This window comes from Grammomys surdaster, unplaced genomic scaffold (assembly GCF_004785775.1).
Source record: "Grammomys surdaster isolate TR1022 unplaced genomic scaffold, NIH_TR_1.0 233, whole genome shotgun sequence".
In the NCBI taxonomy this organism is placed as follows: Eukaryota; Metazoa; Chordata; class Mammalia; order Rodentia; family Muridae; genus Grammomys; species Grammomys surdaster.
The window spans coordinates 4135652-4157515 of record NW_021604678.1 but is presented as its reverse complement, the minus strand read 5'-3'; the positions used below and the strand labels follow the sequence as shown (position 1 = coordinate 4157515).

The 21864-nt window shown below is 41.5% G+C and overlaps 1 protein-coding gene across 3 annotated transcripts in view; it reads right to left on the bottom strand.

The window, feature by feature from the left end:
* Window positions 1-11008: 11008 nt before the first annotated feature.
* Window positions 11009-21864, bottom strand: part of Lin54 (lin-54 DREAM MuvB core complex component) — a 41674-nt gene continuing 30818 nt past the window's right edge. The window contains exons 11-12 of one of the 3 annotated variants that reach the window (XM_028773661.1): window positions 16429-16631; window positions 11009-13239 (exon numbers count right to left, since the gene is read on the bottom strand). In XM_028773661.1, the coding sequence (XP_028629494.1) occupies window positions 13038-13239; window positions 16429-16631 (405 nt within the window). In that variant the 3' untranslated portion in view covers window positions 11009-13037. The remainder of the gene's footprint in view (window positions 13240-16428; window positions 16632-21864) is intronic. The other 2 variants (XM_028773662.1, XM_028773663.1) reach the window with 2 other exon arrangements.

Sequence of the window (21864 nt, the reverse complement as noted above, 5' to 3'; positions counted from 1 at the left end):
ATTAGGCTAAACTGGCTAGCCTTAGAGCCCTCAAGTTCCAGCTTTCTCTGCCTCCCCTACACTGGGATTACAAACACCACCATGGCTGAATTTTTAATGTGCTCAGCGCATTGTCTCCAAGCTTAAACCGTCCAGGATTCCCTCCCCACATTAGGTGGGTCCTTTCCAGTCACTGTAATTAGAATGAACCCCCACAGGCATACTCAGAGGCCCATCTCCTACTTGATTCTAGAATTTGCCAACTTACACTACCAACCATCCTAAGTGCTAACCGTTAGCTTTTCCCAAACATTTCCTTCAATCAGTTTTCATTCCCCACCCCACCCCAGGAAAATCTCAAGCCTTTCCATACTGGTCGGGAGATGTGTGTTAGACCAGATCTGTGTGCTGCTTTTGATGAGCAGTGTTCTTGGCTCTTCCTAAAGATAGCACAAGATAAACTGGCTCTAGACCTCTAACATTTCATCTCCAATCTTGGAAATTCAGTCAGCCTTGCAGAATCTCTAACACAGGTGAGCCTTTTTCCCCCTGGGCACTTGAGTTTTGTTTTGTTTTGTTTTTGTGTGTTGCTGTTTTGTTGAGAAACGGTCTCGCATCCCAAGATGTCCTTAAACGCCCAATGTAGCTGAGGATAATCTAGAACTCCGCCCACATGCCTCGGCCTCCTGACTGCTGGGACTGTAGCCTGTACTATTATACCGAGCTGATCTGTGCCACTCTAACTGCCCTGAATTTCTTTTCAAACAGAATATATTTCCTTTATATGGGACAAACTGTCTATTTCTTTGCTTTTGTGTAAAAATCAACACCAATTTCTACTCATCAAGATCCAAACTAACCCAGGAGAGTTACATAAATTATTTTATTATATCCTCAACCCAACTTTTTGACCCTTAGCTCTCCGTCTGACCTCACCTGAGCTCTTCATTTCTTGTGACTCTCAATGTAATAATTCAAATGAGGCACACAAGAGTGCACTGTTGAAGATAAATGGGCTTCAGTATTGTAAAATGAAGTCACCCAAAGGAGAGAGAAACAATGGCCAAAGAGACTATTGGCATAAAAGCCTGCTCCCAAGGGGTGAGAATAGACACAGGCCAAGGAGATTCATGGTGCCAGCCTACATTTTTAGGAAGAGTTTAAAACACAAATGTCTCTAGAACAAACTGTTTGTTTTGTTTTGTTGTTTTGTGTGTGTATGTTTTGTTTTGTTTTGTTTTTGTCCTTCTCAGGTGATTGATAGGCCCACTCGGAGTAGCTTTGAGAAGGGGGTTGGTGGGGAGTAATGACACCAGGCATAGTTGTGCACACCTTTAATCCCAGCACTCAGGAGACAAAGGCAGGTGGAGGTCTGTTATGTTCAAAGCCAGCCTGATCTATCTACACACTTTCAGGACAGCTAGGGCTGTGTAGATAGATCCTGTGTGCTGGCTAGTTTTATGTCAGCTTGACACAAGATAGCCATCATAAGAAAGGGTGGCTCAACTCAGAAAATGCCTCCAGAAGATCTGGCTGTAGGAAGCCTGTAAGGCATTTTCTTAATTAGTGAACGACGTGAGAAGGTCCAGCCTATTGTGGATGGGGATATCTTTGGGCTGGTAGTGCTTGGTTCTGTAAAACAAACAAACACCAGTCTGAACAAGCCATAGGGACCAAGCCAGTAAGCAGCATCCTTCCATGGCCTCTGCATCAGCAACTGCTGAGTTCCTGCCCTGACTTCCCTCAGCGATAGACTTTGATGTGAATGTATAATCCAAATAAATGCTTTCCTCCTCAACTTGCTTTTGGCCATGGTGTTTCATCATAGTAATGATAACCCTAACACAACCAGTCTCAGAAAAAAAAAATTAAAAGGACAGGACAGTGGTTATCTGTGTTCTTTACCACAAAACCTCCGGTAGATACAGGTCTTAGGACCGTCTGAGCAGTTTGGAACTACCTCTCCATGAAGGCCACAGAAATCCCATGCCTTTGACTGTTCATTAGAGTCCTGCAATTTCAAGCCATGATTTTGCATTTTGCTAATTGGGAGGGAGGGGTCCATTCTCAGGAATTTTGACCAACTACCAAACATGTATTTATCTTTTATAAGTGAAGATATAAACGGTACAGAGCTCAAATGACACATAAGGAAATAAGGAATCAGCATGGGAAACAGCTCAGCTACAGGAGAAAGCCTGGAGTTCAGATCCCCAGAACTTACCCAAAAAGCTGGGTAGATAGCACCCACCTCAGTCTCAGCACGGAGGAGGACAGGGGAGCCCAGGACAAGTTGGCTAACCAGATGAGCTAACTCTGTATGAACTCTTAGTGAACTCTGGGTTCACTGAGACTGCAAAAAGTATAGATCAGTCAAGGGGTCTCTACACAGGCACAGTCACACATGCATGTGCCCTCACCCACACATGTACACAGTCACACATGCATGTGCCCTCACCCACACGTGTACAGTTACACATGCATGTGCCCTCACCCACACATGTACAGTCACACATGCATGTGCCCTCACCCACACATGTACAGTCACACATGCATGTGCCCTCACCCACACATGTACAAATAGACATACATGCATGCTTACCACACGTGTACACATTCCTGATAATCTTGAGTTTACTTGAAAAAACTGCCTCTCGGATGTTATCCTCTGACTTAGCACACATGAACCATAGAACACACACATGCATACTAAATAGATGTCATTTTTAAAAAACTATTCCAGAAGCTTTGGCATATTTACCTCATATAGACTGAAATGCGTATCTTGTGATGATGAAACGTGAGCCATCAATCACGTTGTCAAGCCCTAATGGATGTAGATACCAGTTTCTTACATGTCAGAGTTAAGACTAGTTTGCCATCCCTTAAACCATCATTCAGAGAAGAGCACAGTAGCACACAACTGTAAGCCCAGCACTCGGAAGGTGGAGACAGGAGTTCAAAGGCACAGTAAGTTTGAGACCAGTGTGGACTTCATGAAACTCTGTGTCTGAAAAAAAAAATTATTCAGAAAGAATTAAAAACTTTGGCCAAGAAAGCACTAGTTATCCTTCTTGGAGTACAGGAGTTCAAGTTTGGTAATGCCACCTGACTTCCCAAAGGACAATGCGTGTATTAACAGTAGACCATAGTATGTTAACATTTTTTGTGAGTGTTCACTCAACTGAACTTTTAAAAGTTCACTGTCCTTTTAAGTACTTAAGAATATTAATTACACATTAGAATGAAGTCTATGACAAAATAGCAAAAGCATTTATGAGAATTCCAAAATGTACTGGTGATCTGAACAGATACCTAAGGGGTTCTTATTTGTGGTGTTTTCAATAATATGAAATCTAATTCTCTTCAGTGTAGGCCCATTGCTACAACCTTTAGTTCTGTATTATGGACTATGCTTGAGTGATCACATTAGTATTGTGTTTGAGAGACACATAGTAGTCTCACACAATACAGACACATCATACACATATAGTCACAGACACATCATACACATAATCTCATGTATCACACAGATATACAAATACATCATACACATAAAGCCACACAGATATCATACACAGTCTCACACACATCATAATCATACATACACATCACACACACATGCACACATTGGTGAAATGCCTATAAAGCCTAGAGTATAATTTTGCTTTAATGTGAAAACTTGAGCTTTTATGGTCTGAAAATTAGATTCAAATACCATAAAATCCTCTTGTTCTGGGGTTCCCTGAACTAGAACTAGTGACAAAGGCAAACCACATGCCAGGAACCCCGCCCTGTGTTGCAGAGGAGCCAGGAAGTGCCGAACACAGGTAATTCTATGAGCTCCACAGTCCAGCCTTGGGCTTTCAAACACTGCTTCTGAGAAACAGAATCAGGAGGATACTTACTTGACACCTCCTAGGAAAGTCCTGCTCAGCAGAAAACAGGCAGAAGCCTTTAACTTCTGCTCCATCTGAAGTCCGCTTGGTTTTAAGGTTAAAATGAGAATCGTATTCAGTGAACATATTACATATTTATATTCATACAAAGCCATACCAGCATGTGTTTAATAAACTGAAAAAGGACAGACAATTAAGAATGGATTAGAGGCTGGGCAGTGGTGGCGCACACCTTTAATCCTAGCACTCGGGAGGCAGAGGCAGGCAGATTTCTGAGTTCGAAGCCAGCCCGGTCTACAGAGTGAGTTCCAGGACAGCCAGGGCTACACAGAGAAACCCTGTCTCAAAAAACCAAAAAAAAAAAAAAAGAAAGAAAGAAAGAAAGAAAGAAAGAAAGAAAGAAAGAAAGAAAGGATTAGAAAACTCTCAGTGTTCCCTCACCCCTCCAGAAATTTGGAGGTATAAATTTGAAGGTGGACAGTCTCCACTCACTCATTTGAAGGGAGAGACAGAAAAGTACTAAGGGACAGAGAAGAAACATATAATACAGTAGTATCTCATATAAAAGACTACTGTCAGCAGATAGTAGCACAATATAGTAGATCCCCATATGAAAACTTAAAAGTGCAAAAAGAATTCCGTAAAAGTTGAGTCTTTTAATTGAAATCCCCCTTAAAACATATTTTATATGTATTTATTTCACCCCAACAAGAGATGTTTGGAAAGATTAAATCAGTGCCATGTTCCACTTTATATGTGACAAGCTGCTGAAGTTCAAAGTTGTAGGTTTACTGAATTTCTGAATCACCACCTTTAATTTATTGCCTATATAAATCTAAGTTTTGTACATTATCTTTAAAGCCAGGCTGACATCTATGTTTATTACTTTGTCACATATAACTGTGTACTTACATATTCTGTATTTGAAAAAAGTGTTTTGCATTATTCCTTTAAATGCTGAATAAGCTGGGTAGAAAAAGGCTGAAGATGAGAGTATTTCCATCGTTGCTTTTAGTCCAGTTAACTGTTCTTCCTTCAGAGCTGTATTGTATTCACTAGGTATGATTCACAGGAAGTATATACAATCTCTCCTTTCCATCTTATAATAAACATGGGTTGTGCGTGTGCGTGTGTACTTACATGTTCATGTGGGTGTGCACACATAGCTACATGCCAGTGAAGACACATGTGCGTGTGCAGGCCAGGGGCCAGTGTCAGGTGTCTCTGAAGCTATACTATTCTCAATCTTATTTCTTGTGGGACCTCTCACTAGCCTACAATATAGCCAGCCAATGACTGATTCCAAGGGTCTGCCTGTCTGAGCCCCTCCAGCTGGGAGTTACAGATGTGTATACTGCACTCAGCTTTTGTGGGTTCTGAGGATCCAAACATGAGTCCTTTCTCACCTTTCCAGCCCTCAGCCATTCCCCTTTAAAACGCATCCATAACTGTAGGCCAGACATAGCTGTGCAGGCTTCCAATGCCAACCCCAGGGAAGCAGACAGGAGAACATCCCTGCAGCTGCTGCATAGCCAATGGGGGATCGAGAGTGATAAAGGAAGACACCAACATGAACCTCAGGCCTCCACATGCACTACATATGTCCACACACGTAAATCCTATGTGAACATGACACCCTCCGCCTTCCATGTTCACAATGGAAGATGATCCAGACGACACACTTCCTCCTAAGGTTTAAATGGTCACTTCCCACCTGGCCATTTTCCTGGGCATACAGTTGGAAAACATGTCCACACAAAACATTTATTCCTAAACTTCATTAAAAAACAAAAACACTTGCAGCTCTGGCAAAGGAACTGGTTCAGTTAACAGCACCCACACGTGGTTCACAACCACCTTTCCCTCCAGTCCCAGGGGATCTGATGCCCTCTTCTGGCCTCCTCAGGCACTGCATGCACATGATTCACAGCAAGACACTCAATACACGATAGGAATTTTAAAGTTATCAGGCAAGTGTGATGGTGCCACACCTTTAATCATAGCACTCAGAGGCAGAGGCAGGAGAATCTCTTGAAGTCTGAAGCCAGCCTGGGCTACATAGAGAATTCTGGGATAGCCTGGGCTATACAGAAGAGAAGCCTTATCTTAAAAGCAAAAATCAACAAGAGTTATTATCAACCAGACTCTAGGAAAAGAAAACGAATGAAAGGATGAGTGAGCAGGAAAATGTGCTGTGTCGTGGGGAGGAGTCAGAATGTCATTTTACTGTCAACGTGTTTCTCAAGTGGCCATACTTAGTCTGCATCTGAATCCGAGATGTGCGGAGCCCCACTCCCCTAGGATGGTTAGACTTTATTCTGGCTCAAGTCTTCATTATACTGGATGTGTAGTGACCATGGAGATAGGCATCATACTGGCTTGGCGTGTAACCTAACAAAATTCCACAGTGATTACCTCAACAAGATTTAGAATTTTATAGTTTAAAAAAGGAAAAAAGAAAATGCTACCCAAGATAAAGCTCATAATTCATCACCATAGCCGGATGTCTGTTTTGAGACAGGGTCTCTCCATGGTGCTCTCTCTAGCTGTCCTCGAACTCTCAGCAACACACCAGCATCTGCCTGGAAAGGTGCTGGGATTAGAGGCACGGGCAGCTACAAACGGCTCGCTCCGTTTTTTGTTTTTCACTTTTCGTCTTATTTTGAAATGGGGACATATGAGGTCTAGGCTGACCTTGAACTCCTGCTCTTCCCGACTCCATCTCAAATTCTGAGATTATAGGTTTCAAACTGGCTTCCCCCACACCCTCTTTTAAGGCATGGTCTTGGTATGCAGCCTGGCCAGCCCAGAGATATCTCTGTAAATGAGGTGACCTGGAGCTCATGGCCAGCATCGTGTCTCTCACCTCACAAGTGTGGGGATTACAGGCTGTGCTCTACAACATGTTCTTGTGCCTTTTGTTTTCTCAATGCCTAATGCTGGCAGGCTCTCATCTGCATGTCTGGAATGTCTCTTTAGGTTCAATGTCTGCTCAAGCTTTTAGACACATTTTAAAAGGCTGTTTTCTTGTTGTACATTATATATTCTGGATATACATACAATTTCAAGATTAGGCTTTCTGTTTTCATGTCAAGGTCATTTGAAAAACATGTTTGGTTTTTTTGTTTGTTTTTGTTTTTTCGAGACAGGGTTTCTCTGTGTAGCCCTGGCTGTCCTGAAACTCACTCTGTAGACCAAGCTGGCCTCGAACTCAGAAATCCGCCTGCCTCTGCCTCCCAAGTGCTGGGATTAAAGGTGTGCGCCACCACCGCCCGGCTAATATTCTCAAATTAAGAAATCCTTTCTCGCCGGGCGGTGGTGGCGCACGCCTTTAATCGCAGCACTTGGGAGGCAGAGGCAGGAGGATTTCTGAGTTCGAGGCCAGCCTGGTCTACAGAGTGAGTTCCAGGACAGCCCAGGCTACACAGAGAAACCCTGTCTCGAAAAACCAAAAAAAAAAAAAAAAAAAAAAAACTCTTTCCTCAGTCATGATCTTAGAGATTTTTCGTTTTTTTTTTTCCCTTATTATTTAGTAGTTTAGGTTTTCCATTTAAGTTACTGTGTTTTGCTTTTGTCAGTTTGACACAGCTGGAATCACCAGGGAAGAGGGAAGCTCAACGAGAAAACATATCCATCAGATACAGGCTGGTATCTGGGGCATTTTCTTGATTGCTGCTTGATCTGGAAGGCCCAGCCCACTCTGGGTGGGAAGTATAAGAAAAGACATCTGATCCATGAGTGTGGGGAGCAAGCCAGCTTCTCCTCAGGGCCTGTGTCAGTTCTTGCTCAGTGATAGACTGTTGGTACCTGGAAACGGAAGCTGAAATAAACCGTTTCTTCCTCAAGTTGCTGTTGGTTAATGTTTTACAGCAGTGATGGAAAGCAAGCTCACAAAGTTACAATTCACCTTTGGTTAACTTAGGTGACAAGAATGGACTGACACACATGTAAAGTATAGATATCCCAGCTCCATTTGTCTCAGATTGCCTTCCACACCTACTTGGTAATATCCACATTAATTCCTGCAGGGAGTCCACGCTACCTATAAATGAAGTTGAGAAAAAATGGCATCACACTGAATTTTATGAGGCATGGCATATTTTTCCTTTTCTAAATCTATGTTTTTAATTTGAGACACATATTTCATATTTTTGATGTTATTATAAATGATCATTTTTAAACTTCCATTGCTAAATGTTTATTGCTCGTGCATAAAAATACAACTGACTCTTGCTTACTTGCTAAGTTAGGTGACCGCTTTCATTCAATTCTTTGGTTTTTCTGTACAGGAAATCTCATCATCTAAGCATAGGCTTCTCCCTCGTTTCCAGTCTGTGGGCCTGTCTCTCACCTGGCCTTAGGAAATAAAGAACCTCTACAAAAACAATGACTAGGAATGGCTTGTTCTCAGTCTCACAGAGAAAATATGAGTATGCCTCACTGTGGCATTTTGTAAACGCTCTTTATCTGGTTAGTCTTAGTTTGCTAAAAAGTTATTTTTTATTATAAAAAATTTTTGAAATATAATTCACATTCCATAATGCTCATTTTTCAAAAAAGTATGACAATTCAAATTCTTCTATAGTCACCAACACTTCCTGCAATGTTTAAGATGTGATGGTCATTTGTATCCATCCAGTGAATTTCACTCATTAAAATACTGGCTCATTGGGGGCTAGTGAGATGGCTCAACAGTTAAGAGCACCAACTGCTCTTCCAGAGGTCCTGAGTTCAAATCCCAGCAACCACATGGTGGCTCACAACCATCTGTGATGAAATCTGATGCCCTCTTATGGGGTGTGTGAAGACATACTTACATATAATAAATAAATAAACTTGAAAAGAAAAAAGAAAAAAATACTAGCGCATCTTTTTATTCCTGGTATGATGTATTCTTTTTATATACTATCATTTTTCTTTGCTTATTAAAGAGCTACAAAAGTCCCGGTGATCCTGATACCTTGAATATATTTAATATTTAGCAGAAATTAGGAATGTCTTAAACAGTGCCACAAAAAATTTTTTTTGTTTGTTTTGATTTTTCAAGACAGGGTTTCTCTGTGTAGCCCTGGCTGTCCTGGAACTCACTCTGTAGACCAGGCTAGCCTCAAACTCAGAAATCCGCCTGCCTCTGCCTCCCAAGTGCTGGGATTAAAGGCGTGCGCCACCACCGCCCGGCGCCACAAAAACTTTTATCATTTAAGAAATATATAATCTGTTTTTAAAAGGCTTGGCCAGCGTGGTGCTGTGTATCTTTAATCCCAGAAATTGCAGAGACAGAGGCACACAGAGTGTTGTGAGTTCGAGGCCAGCCTGGTCTACATAGCTGAGCTGCCTGCAAATGAACAAGGTCTACATAGTGAGGACCCTGTCTTAAACAAAACCAAACCAAAAACCTCACACAGTTGGATCTTGAAGCCTACCTTGGAGGGTAAAGTGCCTTCGTAGCATGTGCTGAATTCAATCAGGGATCTAAAAGCCACTTAAAAAAACAAAACAAGAAGCTGAAGAGATGGGTCATAGGTTTAGAGCACTGACTTCTTTCAGAGGTCTTGAGTTCAATTCCCAACACCCATGTGGCATCTCACAACCATCTACAATGGGATCTGATGTCCTCTTCTAGTGTGCAGGTATACATGCAGATGGAACCCTTGTATACATAAAATACATAAGTAAATCTTAAAGACAGACAGACAGAAAGACAGAACCACACATAGCTGACAGCAGACAGATGGCTCAGCTCTGGTCCCAGCACCTGAGTCAGGGCAGTTCACAACCACCTGTAACCCCAGCTGCAGGGGACCCTGAAACTCGAGTTTGAGGGGAGGTGACGTTCACATTCATTCACATATTTCTCCCCATATCCTCCAGCCACATAAAAATAAATCTCTAAAAACAAACAAACAAAACCAAAAAACCCAAAACTACAACCCACACAAGACACTGAGTATGGTGGCACCCGAGTCATGGAATGGGAGGTGGAAGAGAGGAAGCTGGGGTTCAAGTCAATCCTTCTTACTAGCAGCCTGAGCTACATGAGACAATGCCTCAAAAGTAGCAAACCAACCCAAACAGCAGGTGAGTGACACACATCTGTAATTCCTCCTAGCACCTGGAAAACTGAGGCACAGGAGGACTATCATGAAGTTGAGGCCAGCCTAGGAAGACACTGTCCAGAAAAAGAAAAGAAAGAAAACCCAAATAAACAAATAAAAACCTGATCTATAATCTGATCTATAGATTAAGTTTTAAAGAAACTGTAACAAGAACTGGGAGGTGAGCTTCGATATTTTATATACCAGGAATTAGCTTTACTACTGGGAGATACGTAAGCACAGCAGCACAACACTTGGCAGGCATTCATGAGGTCCTAGGTTCAATCCCTGACAGAAGAAAATAATTAAGAGGAAAAGGAAGAAGAAGAAGGGGGGAGAGGGGAAGAGGAAGAGGAGGAAACACTTCAATAGAAAAGTCTAGTTGCTTGGTTCTGGGGCTTTACGTGGATGGTCCAGAAACACTGCAAGGTGTTTACAGCAGGGCTGTGGACGCAGTGCAGGGAGAGAGTGCTTGCTGGGCTACCCACGGTCCAGAGTTCATCTCCACAACACAAAACAGATCAGAACATTTAAGGGATCCATGTGCCCTGAGGTAGGGCTGAAGGTCCCAGGAAAGCTTTAGTGACGCAATGTGAACTCCTTTCTAGTCAGTGTTACAGAGCAAAAATGGAAAACTTTCTGAAGCTATTTTTATTCACACTTTACTTAAGATTGCAACGTTTCGGTTATGAAGTATCAAAAGACACTTCCTCACCCAGTGCTCTGATCATCTGAGTACCTACAAGGCCACACTTCCCTCTCACAGATAAGACCTACAGGCTGCTTTTACCTCTTCAGAGTCACAAGAACTAAAGGTAGTCGAAACCGCATCACGTAGCTCAGAGTCTGCCTTAGCAGTGGGAACGCAGACACAGTCTCTTCCAATGCAATGTACACTAAGGAACTGGCAATGTTATCTTTAAAGTTTCTTCAGAAGTAAAGTCAAATGAACTTGAAAATCAGGTGACTTAAAAGGCTCCCTGCATGGCAAATGGTTAAAACTGGTATTATTAAACTAAAGAAAAAATGCAAAACTTTTTTTTTTACAGAATAGTATAAATGTTTATTTTCTGTATGATTTATTCTTCTGCCCTGTTTTTACAATATAGAAAAGTGTATTTTTTGAATAGCTCTAGTAAATATAATCTTTCTACTTTGGGATGTAAATAGGGCTTAAAAATTATAGACCAAACCCTCCCCAAATAATCTTTTGAAATTGGTGATTTAATGTGGCTATTAACTTTGTTCAGCAATTTGATGCAAATGCCTAATACAAAAAGTTGTTTAGTTAGAACCACACAGAAAGGGACTGATACGTTTAAAAGCTTCTTAAAAAATCAAAACTAGTAGCTTTGATTGCACCTTCAAATCTTTACAAGCAAAACAATCTTAAGCAATGCCATCATACATAATCTACAAGTATAATAAAAATTCACAAACATTTTGTGCACACTGTATATAAATACACATCACAATGGTGCAATTAGAATTCACACATAATATATACAAAATGAACAAAGTTTAGGTTTAGACCAAAATCTTATTGCAGTCTTTTGAAAAATAACTTGATTAGATATTACTTTGTCCTCTTAGACTAATTTACATTTATACAAAGTTTACTTAAACACTCTAGACTGAGGTGCTAAGGATGCCTGCCTTATCTACATTTAAAGTTACTGCACTGTCATCTTATAAAACCATTTTAAATAGAGGATACTTAACTGAATAACGGAATCCTCTGGGTTAATTTCTATTGTCTATATCTTTCATGTTCATATGAACATATATACATACTCACTACATACAACTATAGAGTCCTTGTAGGAAGGGTAATAATCATATGCTAATAATTACCGAGGATTAAGGTATCTTACAAAATGCCTCAATTCCAACATGTTTTTCTGCTTGTCATAAACTCAAAGAGTCCTATTACAACAGGCTCCCAAGTTCATACAGTTTTTAATTACTAAAGAATAATTAGGTTATTTTTGCAACTCCAACAACACACATACTTCAGCTTACCAAATCACTGTTTAAAAACAATGCTGTGTTAAACTTCCTTTATAAAAAGCTCATTACAGTTTTAGAAGCTGTTAGGAGGCCCATTTCAGTAAAGCGGGTAAGCATCACATACTGATTCAAACGGTCTGCAGAGAGGTGTGTGCATAAAGAATCCTAATCTCACAGCTTTGTGTCCTCGCTGCTCCAACAAGACACACTTTATACTTGGTGCTTATGAGTTCTATTATCATGACACAAAATGTTTACTTCAATTCATACAGTCTCTTATTTTAGTAATTAGCCATAATCACTTTGACAATTATTGTAAAACATACCACTTCCTTCAGAGAAAATAAAGATGCCCCAAACCATGTCAGCCATTCCTCATCAAAGAGACAGCCTGTCCCCTGAAAACTACTGTCCCTTAATATTTTGCTTTCTTTAAAGAAAATATGTTTATATCTGAAAAGTGTGGTGGGGATTGTTTCCCCTTCTGATATTCCCAAAGAGATAAACAGACAGCATTCTAGAATCCACCCTAAATAGCTGATTTTTTTTTTTTAAGGATGGTGTTTTTCTAAACAAAATGTCTTCTAAATATGTTTCATTAAGAATCTAGTTATGTGGACATTCTACCTGTGAATACTCTGGATCTGTAGCCAAAGAATGGGTGATACCCATGGTACTTTGGCCTTTTCTACTGAACAAAGTCATACAACACCATACATTATAAATGATATTACAATAATTTATAATGTTCTTTGTCAATAGAATCAGGACAGAACATCTAATTCTTAAGAAACCCAAGCAAATTAAAAAATATAATACAACAAAAGAAAATTTTTTAAAGAAAATTTAGAAGGGGCATAGGCAGAATTAACTAATATTTAAAATGTACTAATTTCTTCATTTAAAATTTCTTCTCTTTCAATATTATAATTTCAGATCTCTTAAAACAAAGGCTGAATTAAAATACAGTAATTGTTAAGCTATCTTCTAGAAAATCAAGTGTCCCGGCACCTTAAATTTTCTGTACAGTTCCATTCAGTCTTTTGTGCAAGAGTTAGCAGTGCATGGCACAGGGGTCACTTTTTGCTTTTCCTGCAGAGTTGATGACGCTCATCAAACACCGTCCAAACTCCTCAAGTATCATCCGCTCTGCTGCCGCCTTGGACTTCCCCTTCTTGTCTGCCTGCTCTGCCTGGGCAAGAAGGCAATTACACGTGGCTTCAGCTACTTCTTTAGTTACAAATGTAAATGGCAATCTGAAATGATGTTTGAGAGAGAAACACAGATGATCATGGGTTGACCTAGGAATTCTACTGGTCCTGTCATGCTGCACCAGCCTAGGGGAATCAGCTCTGACAGAGGAGCACATCTTCAATAGCCCTAAGACTTGGGTTTGGTCTCAGGGAACAAATCTAAAAACATTTACCAGGAAATACATTTAACATAAAACAAATGATTGACTTCCCAGAGAATGTTATCTGGCTAAATAAAAGATGTGATTCCATATGTCCTGGGTGTTTCTGCCACTTAAATCTCCCCAATGTGCATCTGTTCCATGAGCACTGTCCTGGTTTGATGTCTCTTTTCTGTCACAGAGGCACTTTAATAAACACTAATAAACACTACAAATGATGTAAAAAGAACAAAGAAAAGCAATGTGGGTGGCACACAAGATACAGAGGCAGGAAGATCTCTGTGAGTTTGAGGCCAGCCTGGTCTACAAAGTGAGTTCCAGGAGAGCCAAGGCTATGTACAGGGTCCTGCCTCAAACAGCAAAACAAAACAAAAAAAGCACACCAAATCCCTGCACTGTTCTATCACAAGACACACAACAAAGGGGAAAACAGATGCTGATTTATGAAGTTGCTACAGTGTGACCAAGTAGTTTCAAGGCCTGAGAGAGATTAACTCAAGTAACTAACAATCTAAGGACTAACAACACCCTGTTAGCACTCCCAAGCAGATCACTGAAACTCCATAAAGTCAGAAATTAAGTCCTAGGAGTAACTGAGCCTCAGACTGTCACACAAGTGTACTGGAATAATTAACTTTTAAAAAGGCACGTTAGAAAATATTACTATAAGTTTGAGGGGAAGGACTGGAATGTTTCACTGTGAGAATATTATATAATTTATCTTATTAGTGATACTAATAAAATATTAGTAATAATAGCAATAATAATAGTAAATAGTAAAACAGTAAAAAAGTAATGACAGCAGTGCTCATATTATAAAGTGTTTGGGAACTATGGGAAGGAAAGGGAAAAAAGACATCAACAAAATTAAGTGGGCATGTTGATGTCACCTTAGTGTTTTTGTCTTTCTCTTAGTGTGTGTGTGTGTGTGTGTGTGTGTGTGTGTGTGTGTGTGTGTGTTGTGTGTGTGTGTGTGTGTGTGTGTGTGTGTGTGTATCAGAGAACGTAAGCACGTGCATGCGTGCGGGCGTGTGTGCATGCGTGTGTACAAGTGGACGTAAGAGGAGACAACTTTGGAAGTTACTCCTTGGGCACAGTCTACCTTGTCTTTGGGGGCTCAGCTGGCCTGAGATTCACCTAGGAGGTTACACTTGTTAGTCCCCGAGTCCTGGGATTCTCTGGTCTCAAGCTCCCCAGAGCAGGGATTACTGTCTGCATCACCACTGACATCCAGCCTTCTAATGTGTGTTCTGGTGATCAATCAGCTCCATCTTTCCTGAGCCATCTTGCCCAGACATATACAATTTCTCAAAAGCATAGCTTTAATTACAGTGTGTACGGACATTGTGTGTGTGTTTCTAGGGCTGAGGTAAAAGAGTTACAAATCCAAAGCCAGAATAGGCCACATAGTAAGATCCTATCCCTAACAATAAAAAGGGGAAAAAAAGAAACCCTAATAACCAAAGCATTTTGTACCAAAACAGCATCTCACTGTTACAAATACTGTACCATTCTTCAACTTAAGCACTTAATACATCAGCGGTTCTCAACCTTCCTAATGCTGTGACCCTTTAATACAGTTCCTCATGTTGTGGTGACCTCAGCCATAAAATTATTCTTGTTGCTATTTCATAACTTTAATTTTTGTACTGCTATGAATCATAATGTAAATATCTGATCTGCAGGATGCTCTTAGGTGAGTCCTACCAAAGAGTCATTTGATCCCACACAGGGCCTCAACCCCCAGGTCGAGCGAGAACCACTATAAATAGATCATTTACAAGGTTTGTTCTCTTAATAACTTCTGAAATTAATCTGTAATACATTGCCTAATATGAATCTAATTCCAAATTACTGTGTAACAGCAGTCCTTGAAAAACACTGGCAACAGAAATGCTTCCTGAAGGATTTCTGAGCTACCAGAGAGCTGAGTTCAGAGACAGTGCTTTCCTGCAGACTAAGAAGGAACTCAGACAGGAACCACAGGCCTGCCTAGTTTTGTCCTTTTCCTGTCATTTATTTTAAACATTTTGGTATATATTCTTTTCAGTTAATTATGTGTTTATATACCTTATACATAATACCTTTATTTTTATTTATTTACTTAATTTTGTCATAATTAATAAATTAATTTATTTGTTGGGTTTTTTGACACAGTATTTCTCTGTATATCCCTAACTGCCCTGGAACCTGCTTTGTAGACCAGGCTGTCCTCAACTCAGGAACCCAGTCTCTCTCCCTCCTGAGTGCTGGGATTAAAGGTCTGAGCCACCAAGCCCAGCTATTTCTTTTTTCTTTTGTTTTGTTTTGAGTTGGAGTCTTGCTCCATTGCTCAGGCTGCCTGGACTCCAAATGATGCTGCTTCGGCTCCTGAGTGGCTAATGGCAAGCAGCTCCACTGTATTGCTGCTTGACTTAGGCCAAGCCTCTCCTCCAAAGCTCAACAGTCTGGTGACTATGAGACTATGAGACTCCCACTGTGGAGTGGGATGGTGTCCAATGACAGGGCAGGAGGATTCTGAGAACACAGACCAGGCCAGAGATCAAGGAAATGAGAGACACTGAGGGAAGTACAAAACTCGAGTGTCTCAATCTACACACTCACCACACATTAGGAGAGAGCAATCCAGTTAAATCATCCACAGCAAACTAAAGCATTTTTTGTGCATACAGACTAGCACAAAATCTGACAGTGGTTTTTCTATTGCTCGTCAAGTAAGTAAGATGGAAGGAAAATGGAAAACTCAAGTTGGCAACAGTTTAGAGTTCGAAATTAACTTTGTCTCCTTAAAAAGAAACCTTACTAAAAAAGAACATCTAAACATCAGATAAAAAGAGGTTGTTAAGAGGTGCTGACTTGCCGGGCAGTGGTGGCACACGCCTTTAGTCCCAGCACTTGGGAGGCAGAGGCCAACGGATTTCTGAGTTCAAGGCCAGCCTGGTCTACCGAGTGAGTTCCAGGACAGCCAGGGCTATACAGAGAAACCCTGTCTCGAAAAAAAAAAAAAAAAAAAAAAAAGGTTCTGACTTACTTTCCTCCTCCGCTGTTCAGAGCTGGGGTTGGCCTTGTAAGCAGGTCTGAGATTTGAGAGGAGAGCTTAGTCTTCGCTGCTGTCTGCTGCTGGACCCTTACTTCAGCCGCATCTGCTAAGTGCATCAATGTCTTCCGTTCTGGGCTTTCTTCAAAATTCTTACAGCCAATGCATTTGCATATGGAGGAGCACATTATTTTTGCCTGAAAGATTTACAAAAGAGAAGTTTCTAAATCAAAAGCAGAAAATATCACTGTAAGTGGTAGATTCCTCTACAGGAAAAGAATAACATTATCTTGTCAACAGATATCTTAGCTCAAGTAGTTTCTGCTAACAATGGCTATGCCTGTGGGTACATCAAGGGTTAAACTGAGAACAGTGCCTCTCCTCAGGCCTTCCCACTCTTTCCCACTGATGACAGATTCTCACCCATATAGGACTAACATTTTTCTTCTCAATGAATATAAGGAAGACATAAAAATATTTTTTAAAAGTCACTAAGAATCCACTCAATGAAATCACCACTAACACACCAGTAACCTCACGCTTATACAAACTCACAATTGCACGTTTAAAGGTTTTCATATCTGGGCTTGGCTCAGACAAGGCAGAAAGACTGTCATTAATTTGAGGCCAGCCTAGGCTCCAAGGGTGAGACCTTACTTATCTCAAGCACTCTTCTGTTCTCCTTCACTGAATGAGTTTCCCAAGCCCTTCAGTAGCTCATACCCATGAACCAGTGTGCTGTCCTATGTAACAATAGAAAGCACACCTACATGAGAACACAGACTGAAGCTAGGGCTGATGGTCCACATCTATAATCCTAGCACCTGACAATGGAAGCAGGAGGATCACTAGTCCAAGACCAACCTGAGCTATATAGTGAACACAAGGCCAGCCTAGGCTACTTGAGACCCTGCCACGAAATAATACACACATACAAAATTTAAAAAATAACACTGAAAACCCAGACTTCAGGTACACACAGAAAGTAGCGAATACAGAACTCTCCTTTTTAGCTTATCTTACAAAACCGCCCTCCTGCTTCAGTGTGTCCCTCACCTCACACTTCACAACTCACCAAAGCTTCTCAGCTGGCCAGCAAACTGGGATCCCTGGCTTCAGGGGGTCACAGTTTTGGCTCATTCATTTACCTAAAAATGGGTGTGCATTTTGTTTACAGTTCTTGGGAAACAAGAGCAACTCATCATGTTTTCTGTAAGGAGAAATGTCTAAATACAGCTTCTATTTCTCTGAACTAGATTTTTTTTTTTTTAAAGAATTCATTGGTCAAAGCATATTTTAAGTGGCATGGCTAGGTTGCTTTCCAGCCTAACACCTCTACCTCAGTAACAAAGTGCACCCTAAGGCTTCCCTAGATTCCCACCAACAGAAAGAGGGCACTGTAACTCTTTTACTGTTTTCCAAAACAAATTTTTGGTTGTTTTTGAGATTATACAGAGCTCTCTCTATAGCTGTGGCTGTCCTGGAACTCATTATGTAAACCAGGCTATTCTTTTTTTTTTTTTTTTTGGTTTTTCGAGACAGGATTTCTCTGTGTAGTTCTGGCTGTCCTGGAACTCACTCTGTAGACCAGGCTGGCCTCAAACTCAGAAATCCGCTTGCCTCTGCCTCCCAAATGCTGGGACTAAAGGTGTGCGCCACCACCGCCCGGCTACCAAGCTATTCTTGAACTCAAAGATTTACTGGGCTCTGCTTCCTGGGTGCTGGGATTAAGGCTTGCACTACCATGGCTGGGCTTCAGAGTGATGGAAAGGGCATAAAAGGCAAAACACACTGTTTTTACACTACTTAACTCTTGGACAATTTGAATATTCCTTTTGAGCTGCATTTTCTTCAATAAATCCATGCCTAGTTAAATAAATAAAACTCTGTCCTTTCTATAGAATCTAGCAAGTCAAAGATCCTCCTTAGTCATTCTCTTGAATGCTGGAATGGCAGACATGGCCACTGCACCCAGCTGATTCTGCTACATCTTTCTTTCATCATGTGTGTGCCTAATGTCTGAAGAGGCCATAGGGGCACTAGATTCCCTAGAACTGGAGTTACATATAATTATAAAGTGATTATGTGGGTACTAAGAACCAAATTCAAAGTTCTCTAAGAACAGTAAGTGCTCAACTGCTGAGCCATCTCTCCAGCCTATCTGTAAATTCTTTTTCTGATTTTGGCCTTTGTTCTTTTGTTTGGTTTTTGAACACAGGTCTCACCATGTACCTCTAGCTGGCCTGGAAGTTATGTAAAGCAGGCTGGTGTTGAATTTCTAGAAAGTCACCTGTCACTACTTTCCAACTGCTGGGATTAAAGACCACATCTGCCTTCCCCTTCTTTATGTTTTTGAGATAGGGTCTATCTATGTACCCATGGCTGGCCTAGAACTCAGTATTAGACCAGGTTAGCTTGACTGCTGTGATTAGAAGTATGTGCTACCATGACCACCCAGCTCCCTCTTTTTTTGTTAAGACAAGACATCAGTAGGTATTCAAAGCTAGCCTTAAACTCACAGTGATCCTCTTGCCTCAGTCTCCTGAGTGCTGACTACAAACTGATTACAAGTTTCCACTGCCACACCTGGCTCTTCTTTTAGGTGTTTTTCTTGTTATATCTGTTTGATTTGGGGGGGGGGGGGTTGATAGAGCATCATCTATCTCAGGCTGGTCTTGACCTCATTACACAACACAAGACGACTTTGAACTCCAGATCCACCTGCCTCTACCTAACTATCAGGATTACAGATATGTACCCCATAGTGTTAGGGGACTGAGCTACAGTCTTAGATTCCCAAAAGACTACTTCTGAAGTACCTAATGATGAAGAGAGAAAACCCTGACCTCTCAGAGAAGGGACATATGACTAGTGGAAGTTTTTGGTTTTTTCAGTACTGTTCTTCTCATTAAGTGTGTTGTGTCTCTCTTTGTGCATGCGAGGAGTGTGGAGGAAGCCAGGAGTCAGATCCCTAGAGCTAGACTTACAGGGAGTTATTACAAGCTGCCTGTCAGGAGTGCTGGGAACAAAACCTGAGTCCTTTGGAAGAACAGTATACATTCTTGTTTTGTTTGTTTTGTCCCAAAAAGCATCTCACTGGCCTTGTAGGAAGCGGTGTGGCCTTGTTGGAGGAAATGCATCACTGTGAGAGTGGGCTTTGAGGTCCTATGCTTAAGCTCTGCCCAGGGCAGAAGAGAGCCTCCTCCTGGTTGCCTTTGCATCAAGATGTAGAACTCTTGGGTCATCCAGCACAAGTGTGCCCACGTACTGCCATGTTTCCCACTGACGATAAGGACTGAACCTCTGACCCTGTGACCCAGCCCCAAGTAAATGTTGTCCTTTCTAAGACTTGCCTTGGTCATGGTGTCTCTTCACAGCAGGAAAACCCTAACCAAGACAGAAGATGGTACCAGGACTGGGGGATAGCTATAATAGGTCTGACCATTCTTTTGTTTGGAGGAATGTGGATTCCAAGTCCTTGGAAAGCAGTGGAATGCTTTAAGTGGGGCTTACTGGGCCATCCTAGTAGGAATATAGAAGACTTCATGGCTGAGGGTGACATGAATGGCTCTAAAGGTTTCAGAGGAGAAATGTTTCAGCATATGCGGCCCAAAGACTGTTCTTGTGATATTTTGGAAAAGAACGTAACTGCTTTTTGCCTTGTCTGAAGAGTCTGCCTGAAGCTAAGGTATAGAGATTCAGATTAATTACACTGACAAAAGAAGTCTCAAATCAACCAAGTTTAGACTCTGACCTGAGGTTCATTCTTATGAGGAACATTTTGATCAAGCATAGCAAGCTGAGAATGGAAAAATACAAAATGTATGGTTCAAGGAAAGTGCAATGGAGCTAAATCCTGTATTCAAGCATAATAAACAGAATTAAAGGAATGGTGACCTCAGGGCAAGATCTCAACTAACTAACCTTACTGTTTGTGTGTTTGCAGTTGAACAATAGACAGCTATAGAATGTTAGGTGTTATTATTACCTGTTTATTGTTTTCATTTGGACTTTTAACCTGAAATGAACTACAGTCCAGAAATGGAGGGCACACTTGTGATCCAGATCTGAAAGCTGGAAGACACTGGCTTTTGAACCAGATCTTGAGGGATAATGTCCATGAAAATCATATGCCCAGGCATGGTGGTGCACACCTTCAATCTCAAGAGACAAAGAAAAGAAGATCTCTTGAGTTCAGGACCAGCCTGATACTGAGCAATTTCCAAGTAGAGAAAAGCTTGGATCCAGCTGTGGTAGACCACACCTCTAAGCAAGTGTTCAGGAGACAGGCAGCCAGATCTCTGAGTTCAAGGTCAGTTTACAGAGCAAGTTCTAGGACAACCAAGTCAGGCAGTGAAAGATGTACTAGAACAAGGGGGCAGCCCCAGCATGCAGCAGAACTCAGCAGCTAAGGCCACATGGCTCTAGCTTTAGAGTCAAGAATAGACAGGGTTACTGTGACGATGCTGGCTAACTGGAGCTAAGAAATTAGTGCTGATTAAGAGAAATGTTTCACCAAGGTGAAATCTGGGAAGTGATTTTTTTTGTTGTTTTTTGTTTTTGTTTTTGTTTTTCGAGACAGGGTTTCTCTGTGTAGCCCTGGCTGTCCTGGAACTCACTCAGTAGACCAGGCTGGCCTCAAACTCAGAAATCCGCCTGCCTCTGCCTCCCAAGTGCTGGGACTAAAGGCATGCGCCACCACTGCCTGGCTGGGAAGTGATTTCTGAGAGCACAGAGAAGCTGTGTTCCAGAGATAGCCAAGATTGTACCTCATGTTACAGCTGGACTTGGTAATGTGTAAGAGTCACCCAGGTGGTACTGGTTTTGAAGGCATGAAAGAGTCATGGAGAGCAGCTGAGGATCGGCACTGTGAAAGGCCAGGGAAGGCCACTGGTAAAGGCACAGTCTCCATGACAGTTGATGCCTAAGGAATGATGGGTCATGAAAAGGATTTGAGGCTTGGCACCATGAAGAGAGCCTATGAGAGGCTATTTGTCACCCAGAGCCTAGGATGCTATAGAAGGTAGAGCTGGACAGTGACCCAGCCCTTTGGAGGAGCCCAGAAGATTAGATGTGGATCCAAGACACTGAAACAAGAAGCTGTGATGCTGAAGTTGGCTTAGAGACCCCTAAATATTAGAGATGCCAGAACTGTGGGCTATCTGCTGAGGAAAGCTACTAACAGGGAGTGGAACCAGCCCCCCAAAAAAGAACTGTGTTGCAATCAGCCAAGCTGAAAGGAGTTGGCCATTAGATATGGAGATGCAGAGTCTAGAGTCTGCCTAGCTGGGTTTTGGTCTCGTTTGGTCCAGTAGTTCCTGCTATGACATGTGTAATAGTAATGCACACCCTATGATGTCGGACGTACGTGATCTGCTTTTTGATTTTGATATCTTAAGGGATTACAATTAAGAGATTGCATGAATCTCA